We start from the raw sequence: 12,500 nt of genomic DNA on the forward strand, positions 1-12,500 counted from the left end.
GTTCTAATAAGCGAGAGTAAATTGCCACCCTCTTCGTCCATTCTTAGTATTCTAAATGAAATCATGACCTAGAATTTGTGTCAAGTTTATGTCACTTATTTATCATAGGTAAAATTCGCTTTGATCAAATGTCATATTAATCATTATATGAAGGCTGTTCTTCAAATTTATAATAAACCCTGGTTAGTTTAGCTATTACACTTAAAACTAACTTGGTCAATTTAAATTTAAACCAAACACTTAGTTATCAAATACCAGTTCGAAGATTTATCGCATTTCAATTCTATTTCAGACAATTTTACCAAACAGAGCAAATAAATTCAAAATATTTTGTATCAAAATCATGCTCGCATGAATTTATGATGCTCCAATTGGTTAAATGCTTTACAAAGTATAATCATATCTTCGGAATTTTTTTGCTTGTTTCTTTGACGCATTTCTTACGATTTAACCTTACGATTATGCTTTACTATAATAGTATATTTAACTAGTTGTTTGCGGTTTATTTCGGTTGTTTACTCTGTTGATCATTTATAATCTGTAGGTTATTACAAAGTCATAAGGTAATAAGTTAAATATGTCGTGAGTAATGAAAAGATTTGATTTCATTTGAAATTTGTGCAAAATGCAAGAATGCGATAAACAAACTATACTGAAATATCAAAGAAAGTTGATCCTGTTTCATTACAGCGAGTTAAAACATGCACATGTTTATTTGAAGACGAATTTTAGTAAACAGGGACTTTTGCGGCTAACTTGTCTGACATAAACAAACTCCCTGCTAGTTATAAACTTCAAGTTCTAGCTAGTTAAAAACCAAAGAGCAATTATAATTAAACGCGTTCTCCTTTCTTAATTACGATCATCACTCATTTTTAAAGGACCACACACACTATAAATGACTGCGCATCTTTATTTAATTACTTAAAAATCATAACTAGTTTTGCCTCATTTGGTTATAATTAATAACCCTGATTACGAACTCACGACAGGTGAGAGCAAATGAAGCGAAAAAAATTGCGAATTATTCAAAGCCTGTCAAGAATTTATTTCGACAATTATTTCATTGCCAGACAGTCGCCAGATAAAGTCATAACTCATTATTAGTTAACCTAGTTAATAAATTTTCAGTCGTCACTTAGACTACTGGTCATTATTTAGTCATTTAGGCACCCAACAAATGCATTTATCATCAATCGCTAAATTTATTATTGCGGAATTGTTACACATCTATTGCATAATTGTTATATCACACGCTTACGTAATGAGACCCACGAGTTTGAAACGAGAGACGACATCATTGTCGGCTGCCGAGGACAAGTCGATTTTACAGTCGGGACAAACGGCGGAGAAATCTACGACTAATGGCGACAAATCCTACAGAATTATTAACCTGGATCAGATTGTACAGTTGCATGATATTGACACAGGGCTGTTTGTGAGCATCAAACAGGGAACGAATAAATTGGTTTTGTCCGACCAAAGTCAATCGATCAGATGTAAGAATGAAGATATAATAATTTGAAGATTTATTGTTTATTTTTCATTTTTAACAGACACATATGCAAGCACTGACTGACTGACTGAAGCATCTAATAATAAAGGATGTAGAATAATATAGGATGTAGTGTAGAATGGAGAGAAACTCATTTTATAGGGAAGAAACTTGGGGATGGGGGTTATTGAAGGAAAAAATATCCTGCCTGAAATAAATAAGCGTTAAAGGTTCTAAAGTTTATATCTGTGGTTAAAATTCTTCCCCATTTTTTAAACTTCAAAATGGGCATATGATAAGGTTAGACTCAAAAAAGGTTTAAATTCTAAGAAAGCTGAATACGCTGATCATTGACTAACTTATTCTTTATTTTTCTGTTGATTTTAACAGATGATTACCCTTTTTATATTTTTTGTGGTGTTATTTCAGCTCTGTATGAGTTGACACCTGCCAGCAGTGTGGATGATACATACCCCGGAGACGCCTGGCTCATCAGGTCCATGTTCAAGACCAACAGATACATCTGTCAGAACAAGAAAGGCGTCGTGTACTTGGTAAGAACCATTCACCTTTCTTATCCCAATACGTACTTCCACTTAACTTGCTTCCTAGAGGGTTGGCTGGGGGGTAGGCGTGGGGCTTGAATATGCGGGGGGGGGGGGGGGGGGTTGGGTTAGGCGAGGAGATCTCAGCAACACTTTAGTGTGGAAACAAGCAAAAGTTGCAGCAGCATTGATTTTTTCGATGACACGAGTCATACAAAAATTGGAGCCTCTTAAAGATGGAGTTTTATGAGTACGTTATCAGAACAGTATCAGTACTGATTCATACTCTGTTTCAGGTCACATTTAGTCTGAATCAGAGTCTGATACAGTCCATTTGCTTGTGTTGTAAAATGAAAAGAGCTAACTTGGTTTCTAATACAAAGTTATTTGTCAAGACAATCAATTCAATTCTGAAAGTAAACATACTTCATAAACTGACATCGAACCACTTTTGTTCCGATGATGTGACTATATTCTAGACCTCTGATTGGAAATTAACCGACAATCAATTTAAACACGCACGCGCAAGTTTTAAAACTCCAGATTTCTGCAGAGCCAGATTGTAATTCTAAGTTTTCGTGTAAACAGAGTCAGATTTTAAACTTGTCAGAATTTTAGAGCTGGCAAAGTGCTTGTTTTAAGCAAGGTCACGTGACTCTGCAGAGGTCACATGGAAATTCTGGCTTACCATCTTGAACCTTTACGGGGTATACTCGATAAACGGCAGAAGTTTTTATTGGCTTCAGACAGAGTCACGTAACGTATAATTATTCGCCGTTGTGATAGTTGGAGTTAATTCTAACATTTAAGTTCTTTTTGTTTCAGAGTAAATTGAAGGCCGGCTGTCTTATGCACAAAGTGATCAGTGCGAAAGGAGTCGTTTTCTACAATTACAAGCGATGGACCAAACTAGTCGTTAACAGGTAAAGTCATCAATCTTTCTTTAATCATTGCACAAATCTCTCTTAGCGTTATTTTGTTACCTGATTCAACACTGATTCATAGACTGATTCAGGTCACATTTTGTCTGAATCAGAGTCTGATACAGTCCATATGCTTCTGATGTAAAATAGCTAAAGCACATCTTTATCATAGCTTTTTTTCTAATTTTTATGTAAAACTTTTACTTACTAGATATACATTTAAACATTAAATTTATCACGCGGATACATGAGAAGAAATATAGTTTGAGAGACGATGTAATCATTTCAAGGATCTCATAATGCGATGCTCTCATGAAAGATGCTACAAGTTGCAGTCATAAATCAATATGTACCCCTGCGTTAAAAGCATAAGTTTTCGATTTTTGTTATCAACACATTAGTTTCCTTCAAACAATGATGCTGAAGTCATACTTTTGATGGAAATAGTTTAATCAAATACTAATTTTATTCATTTTGAGAAAATTAGAAACTGATCAAAAATGTTTCTCTTTTACAGAATTGAGCCCAACGAATTTGTATCAAAAGATGCAGTCACAAACGGACAAATGGACATAGTCCCAGCACCCTGGACTCTAAAAGCCCTCGTTACAGACCTAGCATTTGAATTGTACACCTCCACCCAAACGCTATCTTCAATAATCAAAAGCCGTCTGGACCAAAGCGACGACCCAAATTTCACCCTGGCATCTTTAATCGACCCTCTAAAGGGGGAGATGGAGACTACATTAGTCACTCTAACCAAGTATGATTGGATGAAAGCTTCGCGATTCGATGCCTCAGATCACGACTGGAAAACCTTAGTCAGCCGAGAACTCCCCTTTATCACCCCAATTGTCCACTACCAAGTTTTATCCTAAACAAAATTCATTTTATAACTGCCAGTAACACCTGCCGATAATTTTCAACGTTCCTCAATTGACGCAATGCAACAAAGACCCCAAGAAAAAGTTACAGACCTGATTGAGAATCGAACCTACTTTTCCTGGACGCAGCCTTGTTAGAAAAGAGGTGGGCTTTCATCGCCTTCTGGATAGTTACACAGTTTAGATATAATATGGCCCAGACGAATAGAATCAGCTAGAAGCTCTCTCGACATAAACTGACTGTACATATTTTATAATTGTAAATTGGTAATACTTTTTATTCTGACGTTGACCTCCGTCGAGATTAAAGATGTTTTTACCTCTCCATACAGTTTTGTTGTTCCCAGAATAGTCCCAAGTGCTGGCAAACGAGAAGGGGTCTTTCCCATTCTCCACCCCTCCACGAAACTTTAGTCCACCCTTTTGGCGCATTTGCGGTAATGTCTGCCTGTTTGTATGTACGTACGTACGCGCGCGCGCGCGCGCGCGCGCGTGTGTGTGTGTGTGTGTGTGTGTGTGTGTGTGTGTGTTTGTTTGTTTGTTTGTCTGTGTGTGTGTGTGTGTGTGTGTGTGTGTGTGTTTGTGTGTGTGTGTGTGTGTGTGTGTGTGTGTGTGTGTGTGTGTGTGTGCTTGTTGGTGGGTGGGTGGCCAAGTAGGTGTTGGCGAGGGTGGGGGGGGGGGGGGTATACGCTTTCTAAGAAGGTGGTTATAACAGAGAAAACCCAGAAAAAGCTAAGAGTTTCTTTATACAGGTTTCAAGGTAGACTTAAGATTAAATTGTAATGAATAACACGTTGAACTGGAGACAAAGCTTGAATTGTAATCTTTCAGATCTAAGATAGGAAATCTATTGATAAACAGTTTACTTCACAGCATTGAAAAACCTCGAAAAAAATTAATCAAGCAGCTCAGGTAACTTGCGTTCTCACACAATGCTCCTAAGACCATAAATTCAGAAGTAATTGAGCAGAAATTCACTTCAGGAATTTGTATCTTGAATAAATCATTTTGAGCTTTGTCGGAACCCTTTTACATTATGAATGAAAATCTAAATGTCCAGAGACTTTTTTAATATATGTAAAATTTCCAGATATCGAAACATTTGAGTTGAATTGTGAGAGAAAAAGTAACTTAAAAGACTTGGCATGCCAGAATAACAGAATAAACATAAACAAAATTGTATTCTGTCCGAACCTCATTTCACCTGTGAGAATTAACGGGAATCAAAACGTTAAACAACTAAGAAATGAAAACAAATTGAACCTCAAACAATTTTAGATGATTCTTTCATGAAGCTTCAGCTAAACAAGGAGGCTCCGTAATGTGCGCATAATGTTCCGACCCCGCTCATCCACATTCTTGACTCAATTGGCTACCAAATGACGAAGAGATAGAAAACTTTCAAAAACATACATATAGTTCAAGAAACAACCAATGGAATGCAATAATGCCACGCTAGAGGGCAGATGAAAGTTTTGATAATAGGACAACCATTAAGGACAATAATAGAAATCAAACAACATATATTATTTGCGACCAAAAATCGATGCTTATAGTAAACTCATAGCAAAATCAAACTCGCATCAGAAAAAACTTAACAAAAGAATTCAACCCATACTTCATTAGAAAAAAAATAGGACCTGTTCTCAATGCGACTGGTCAACAGGTCGACAAAAAGAGCAAAGAAGTTCTAAAATACGTTTCTATTTTTGAAAACAATTAATATCGCAGTTATTATAGTAATTAGTTATCAAATGAAATCACTAAAATGTTCATTTATATCTCCTTTGGAAGCAAAAGAGATATGTCATTATCCAATGTTAAATTCCGCAAAATCTCAAAGCCAACGATTTTTGTTATAAATTAAAAAGAAAACAAATCCTTTAAAATTTAGTACAATCTAAAAATCCTAAACTTTTTAAGAAATCTTGTCATAACAGAAGTAACAAAGCCGAGAAGCAATTGTTTGAAGCTAAAACAGTTTTTAAGATAGCTCACTGAAAACGGGTGGTGACCTGCGCTTTCATAGACAGCTATAAACCGACCAAAAAACTAGTTAAAAAACGACAAAGCTCAAAAACCCAAATATGTTTTTGAAAACAAACATTTTCAAAAGTCACAACAGACTTATGATTTCAAAAAAAGCGATGGATTAGGTTGCCATACAACAGTGAGCCATTTGGGCCTGTTAAAAATGAGACTAATTCAAAACCCCACACAACAACAACAAACACATAAAGAAGCCGAAACTTCAAACAATGTTACAACATCACACTGATCAAGGCACTATAATTATGAGATGTTACCTGCAAGAACTGTAAATTGTCACCTTCTAGTCATCTCAGCATCCGTGAGTCTTCCTTATAAAGGACTATATAGCAATGACAACGAAAAGAAACCCAAAATTGAACAATATAAGAATATCGCAAATTTTTTATGAAACTAAATGTTCGGAGCAATCATTCAAGCGCATATAACCAAGCGCGTAAAAATATTTGAATTAAAAAAAACTAATTGAGACTTCAAATTAGGGAGATTACGTGACATTTCCTTCCTTTTGAGATTTACTTTCCTTTCCTTTCCTTTCCTTTCCTTTCCTTTTAGCCTTGCCAAGGTGGCCTGCTTGTGAGCTGAAAAGCTCGCCAGTCAACCTTCTGGATGACCTTGTTATATGATTGATCATCCTTTGTATTATGGTCTCCAGTAAATTCAACTTCACATGGCGACAAAAATGGGAGCAAAAAAAGCAGTTGAAAAAAAATTTTTTTTTCAAAATTTAATTTAAAAGTCTTTAAAACAAACAGATATAAACTGAAATTTTAAAACAAGTTTTGTGTTATATGTCCTGGGAAAGCAACGTATCGTTATCAGGTATATGGCGTGCAACAACAAAAGAAATACAAACATAGGCAAAAACGAAAAAATCCACAAAATTTTGCGAGATAACTGTGTCTCAGCTCAAAAAGCAAAAACAATTTAACAAAAACAATTAACATATCCAGATACGGTTTTTTCCATAATATGCTTTCTTTCAATTAATCTTCTCAAAAACTTGATAATTTGACAAGGAAAAAAATGAACTGGTAAAATCCTAATTACGCTCAAAAAAGAAAAAATGAAAACGCTTAGTACCAAAACAAAGAAACCATTAGTTGAAAATCAAACCCTTACCAACATTAATTTATTACTCAAGAGAACTCAGTTTCGTCCTGTTTTTTACTGTGATTGCGCTCGAAATTGAGAGAAGAGATAAAATAGTGGCAAAATTCAAAAAATCACCGATTTTTTCATAAAACAAATATATTTAAAGTGATAACAGACATTAGATAAAAACTGAAGAGTTGTCTAAGTTCATTATACCTCCTGGAAAGTTAACTAGATCTTTGATTGGGGACACTAAGTTTTTTGACTACAAAAAATAACAAATAAAAGCAAAGTTTAAGAAGTCCATAATATTTTTACGGAAACAATTGGTCAGAGCCATAAAAGCCATGAGTCAAACTCTGAAACTAATTTATAATGTCGCTGGGCCTCGTTTTTTGTAAAAATTATCTGTCCTTTATTGAGCCCTGATTCGAAATTTTTATCAGTAATTTGCAGAAAAACATTTACGTAGCGGGAGTATTCTGAAAAAAAAGAAGGTCGCGTCCCATTAAATTCTACAAAGTTTTTTATCATCAGGATCCATGTTGAGATCAAGATCAGCCCAGTAGTTGCTGCGCGTCTATCAAAGCAAACGATTGTTCAAATGGTTGCGCAATACATCAATTTTCCAACTAAAGTTTTCATTTTGTCGAAAATAAATGACGCATATTAAATAATTATCGAGGTTAAATTTGAAAAACTGGCCAAACTATAATTCCAGAAGACTCCTGAATCCAGCGGGAGTACAAATAGCTCTTTTTGAAGCTTGAAAAGAAAATGGCCGCAGCTTTAAGGTGTCTACTTTCAGCAAATTTAAAGCAAGCGGGCTAAAAAAGAGCAAATTTGGTCTCATTTTTGACGAAAAAAGTCTGAATTTTGAAAAATTTAGTATTCCTTCCAGTCAAAAAACTCGGATCGAACAGTTCAGCAACCCTCTTTTATCTTTACAGACAAAATCAATAATACCAGAGCTATTTTTTAAAATATTTTAGCAAAATTGGCAAAAAATTGGTCAAAAATACCGAAAATGTGAAGAAAAACAGCTGAATTATATCTAATATTCACAAAGTTTTAAGCCTCGATAACCCCCTATAAAAAGCGAAAATTAAAAAAGTCTTTTTAATTCCATATTCTATGCCTTTCTAATGATAATATATGGGCTTTCTAATGATGTTCTATGGGCTTTCTAATGATATTACCCACAACTCTCTACGATGATTATATCGATCGGCCAAAGTTTTCTGAACAAAAAAAACCCAGTTGAGTATATAGTTCCTCCGCCACTAAAGTGGGTCGAAACAAATATTCACACGTATAATTCGAGTGAATTTACGGACGACTGTAGATCTAATAGATAACAATTGTTTCATGTGAATTTATTGCTGAAATTTGAAACTTTTTCTATTTTAAATTTTGGATGAATTTCTTTCTTTTCGTAACAAGTCAGGATTATTTTTTTCTTATTTGGTTTCTTCTAATCGTTCTCGAGGTTGCGATGACCAATAAGTTGCCAGCAAAAGCGAACCAGTTTTCAATGATCAATTTTAGAATCATATTTCAACTTGGAAGTTTAACTACATTTGCATTTATTTGAGAGAGAAAATTATACGAGTTTAGGATAAAAATCGTCTCTGATATTACACGTTTTTTTGTTGTTTAACAACGAATGATAGAATTGAAATCAATTGGGATCAAAAGCTACGATAAAAAGTAAGAAAAAAAGAATGGCTACTGTTGAAGCTTTTAGTAGTGAGCCAGTATTCTACTGTTTTCTGAGGATAATTGCTCAAAATTCACTTTTAAATGCTCAAAATGACACTTTTAAATGACACTTTTAAATTACAAATCTCAAAAAAATGAGAACAAATACCAGTATTAAAGTTTTACTGGTATTTCTCGTCAATTTTTATACATTTATCATTTAGTAGTGAATTTTGAGTAGTTCTCCTCAGAAAACAGTAAAATATTGTAAAAAAATACAGTAAAAAAGCCCATGATGAACAGTAATAACAACCCACGTTGAGGTGCTATGCGGAACTGACCACTGATCAGACCCAAATCAAACGCATATGATGTGTTTCCAGACCAAAAGTACGGAGTCTGGGAATTAGTTCGGGCGCACAAAAGTTTGGACAATGGTCTGAATTTGTTTTGATCGGAAGTCACCTCCGCCTGAGGTGGTGTGATCAGAGCCGGAATCAAGTTCATATTAGTCTGATCATAGAAGATTTCGAGTGCAACTGTGTCAGAAATCAATTCGATTGCATTTTTTGTTTAATTTTGTTTTTAGTAAAATTTTTGAGTGAGAGATGTTGGCTATGCCAAGATTCAACAATAAAGCAATGTTTTACTTACATACATTTACCTAGAGCCTTATGGTGATAATCAGAATCATGCGATCCAGCTGATAGCAATTGCCGGTCTCCTTCAAAAAGCAATTTCAAACAACTGCAGATTTAACGCGTTTTCTGGAAAGCTGTCCAAGTTCATCAATTGATTCAGGAACTTGCACCGAGTCTTTATTAAGCAAATCAGTTTTTAAATACATTGGTGTGTTATTGGCAGTGCTCTTAGAATTGGCTTTTCTGCAATTGATTATATAAATGCAAAAATCATTTTTTTCCGCTATACATTATTAGAGATTTGTCCACAACCAAAGGCAACCGCTAAACATACTATTTTGAGCGCACTTGAGACTGATCAGAGGTGGATTTGAGCGCACCTTATTCTGCTCAGAGGAGGGTTTGAGTACACACTAGTCTGATCATGAGTGATTTTCAAGTGCACGCTAGTCTGATCTGAAGTAATTTTGAGCGCCCAAACGTGTGGACATAAGTCTGGCAAGTATCTCGGCCTCGCAGTTTGACGATATGGCAAACGGTTTGATCAGTGTAATTTCGGTTTGGCGATGCTCTGATCAGAGATAATTTCAAACATCTGCACAAACAACTGGACAGTGTTGTCAAACTGGCCTGGACCAAAGTCCCACCAAATAATGGACAATGGTCTCATTTGTGCGCGATCAGTTGTCACTTCCATCTGGGAACTTCAAATCAGACTTTGAGTTCAGACGTACGCGAGGTTTTCAGCTCACAGCAGTCTGATCAACGGTTGCTTCGGTTTGGGATGGTTTAATCAGAGATTAGTTTGGCGTGGAACCGTCTGATCAGAGGTCAATTCAGTCTGTCACCTCAAACTGGGAATGCCTAATTTTTCATCATGTTGAATAAAAAATTAGTTTTGCAATTTGCATAGCTCAGCTGATTGTGGAAAATTGTTACAGCGGAAACAAGGCTTGTGTTTAATCAAAATTTTTTACTTTACTTTGGTAATTATGAAAATTTAGACAAAAACAAATACATGAGCCGAAAAATCATTTGAAAATGGACTCAGATAATTACAAATTTGGTTATCAGAGCTAAATTTGAAATTATACTTTCAATACAACTATATAGAAAATATGTGGCATCAGAATATGTAAAATGACGCAAAACTGGGCAAAACGTTTTAATTTTTGATCCAGATGAAGTGTAGTTTTGTATGTGAAGTCCTAATAATAGCGGGAGCCAGTCTATTTTGATAATAAAGAAAAGATTGTCTTGGAACCGAAGAGCAAAGCGAGAAAAACTGGGTCTTCCTCTGGATGCCGGAAAAAAATTGCCGGGAAAAATTCAGTATGATGCATAAGCTAAACCTAATTTTTCTCCACAACTTAGGTGCAGGTTTAAGTTAGGAAAACAATTTTTGATTTGCCAACAATTTTTGTAAAAAGAACAGAAGAAAATTAACAGATAAAAATCATCCGAACCGGTTTTTTAATGTCCGGCAAAACACATTACTAATAAATGCTAGAAATTTTTAGATTGATTTTTTTCGGTAAGGCATGGGTTTATATGTGTCCTGGCGGAAAAGTAAAATTGAACAAAGTTCTTAACATGTAACTGAACGAAAAAAATTAACTTTTTCTAATGACACATATCAGTGAAATGAATGAAAAAGCTAAAACTTCATATGAATCTCGATTCCTGGAGTCAAAGAATTTGAATTTAATTTATTTTTTTGGAAACAAAACTTAGGGTAAAGTATTTTAGGTAAATGGGATGTGAATTTGAATACATAGGGAACAGAATATTTGGATTTTGAAATTGCTTAGTTTGTTGTTGCTAGTTTCCTATTTGTTGGTTGATATTTTCGTTATGTGAAATTTTCCTTGTACAATTACACAACCAGATTGATGTCGAAACGAAGACAGAGACGTATAGTTTATGAACAAATTATTTTCACCGTTTTCTTTGTTATAACGTAGTTGTAAGCTTACTAATTTCATAGAATTTTTTTCGTTGTTTTTAAGGTTTCACGATAAAAAAGTTTAATATAATCACTTACGATCGACCCAGAACATCACTAAAAAACTTTTGCCACAACATTGAGCGTATTTTTTCTTCTTTTAGCTTGGAACTCTTTGATATCTTTGCTATTTTGATCTCTTTTGTTTGCCGTAGCTCGACTTCAATGAACAGACAAAACAGACTTCTAGAAAACCAATGAAATTGGACAAAGTGATTCCAAGAAACCCCAATTAATGAGTGGAAATATAAAAAATCTTTTCATTAAACAAACATTTTAATGGGTCACGCTACTGATTAGAGGTCAAAAAAATAACTTTTGATTATTTATAATCATATTGTTCGATCAGTTTTTTGTCAGTTCAATTGATTTATTCAGTTCAAAATTACTTGGCCATTTTGTGTCAGAAATCGCCGATCATGAATAGTCACAGGAATTAAGTTGATTTGCTGTAGGAATGTTTTTTATTCGGGACTGTTTATATGGGACTGTTTTTCCTGCTATCTTTTTGTCTCATTTTTTCAATGGGATTGTCTGGGACTGTTTTTATGAGAACAATTTACTATTTGGGAACGCGTTTTTGGGGATTTTTGTTTGCGTGGGCCCATTTAGTTTTTATGGCTTTTTTAATAACTTTTTTCGTTAATAAATTTTCCTTTCTTTAATGTTTTGTCTGGGATTCTTTCGTATGAGAATGGATCCCTATTTGGGACTGTTTCTTATGGGATTGAGGTTGGTACTTTTTTTCCCGAGACTTTTGTCTGTTTTTTAATGTTTTTTGTCTTAAACTGTTTTGTATGAGAATATTTTCCTCCTTTTTGTTCTGGGACTTTTTTGACCGCCACTAATTGTTCTTGGAAAGATCTTTCCCAGCGGTTTTGATTGTGACAACATTGAAATAAAGAAGACTTTCAAAAATCAACCTCAATTTTTAAAAAAACTTTTAAAAATATTATAATTCATAACGCTTGAAAATTCTGAATTTTATAATTTAATTTTTCGTTAATTTAATGTTGGAACGAAAGAACTGCGTCAATAGATTTGTTTGCTTATTTTACGACACTAACCCTAAGTTAAAAATTTTGATTCACAAGAATTCACTGAGCATGGCCATATTTTTGCCCAAAAAATTATTTGCTGCACAGGTTACTGATGAGGTTTG

The 12,500-nt window shown here is 34.5% G+C and overlaps 1 protein-coding gene across 1 annotated transcript; it reads left to right on the top strand.

The window, feature by feature from the left end:
* The first annotated feature begins 462 nt into the window (after positions 1-462).
* Positions 463-4,174, top strand: LOC142357851 (uncharacterized). The gene is made up of 4 exons (XM_075409354.1): positions 463-1,499; positions 1,925-2,049; positions 2,866-2,963; positions 3,481-4,174. Exons 1-4 carry the CDS (start codon positions 1,181-1,183, stop codon positions 3,839-3,841), a joined length of 903 nt encoding a protein of 300 aa, XP_075265469.1. The 5' UTR covers positions 463-1,180; the 3' UTR covers positions 3,842-4,174.
* Positions 4,175-12,500: the final 8,326 nt, after the last annotated feature.

The sequence above is a fragment of the Convolutriloba macropyga genome, unplaced genomic scaffold (genome assembly GCF_964194025.1).
Source record: "Convolutriloba macropyga unplaced genomic scaffold, txConMacr16.3 SCAFFOLD_1778, whole genome shotgun sequence".
In the NCBI taxonomy this organism is placed as follows: domain Eukaryota; kingdom Metazoa; phylum Xenacoelomorpha; order Acoela; family Convolutidae; genus Convolutriloba; species Convolutriloba macropyga.

Excerpts from the sequence above, each read along its gene's own strand:
- LOC142357851 (XM_075409354.1), top strand. The coding sequence starts at position 1,181 with ATGCATTTATCATCAATCGCTAAATTTATTATTGCGGAATTGTTACAC. Across the intron at positions 2,050-2,865 it reads AGAAAGGCGTCGTGTACTTG|AGTAAATTGAAGGCCGGCTG; the intron begins GTAAGAACCATT and ends TTTTTGTTTCAG. Across the intron at positions 2,964-3,480 it reads ACCAAACTAGTCGTTAACAG|AATTGAGCCCAACGAATTTG; the intron begins GTAAAGTCATCA and ends TCTCTTTTACAG.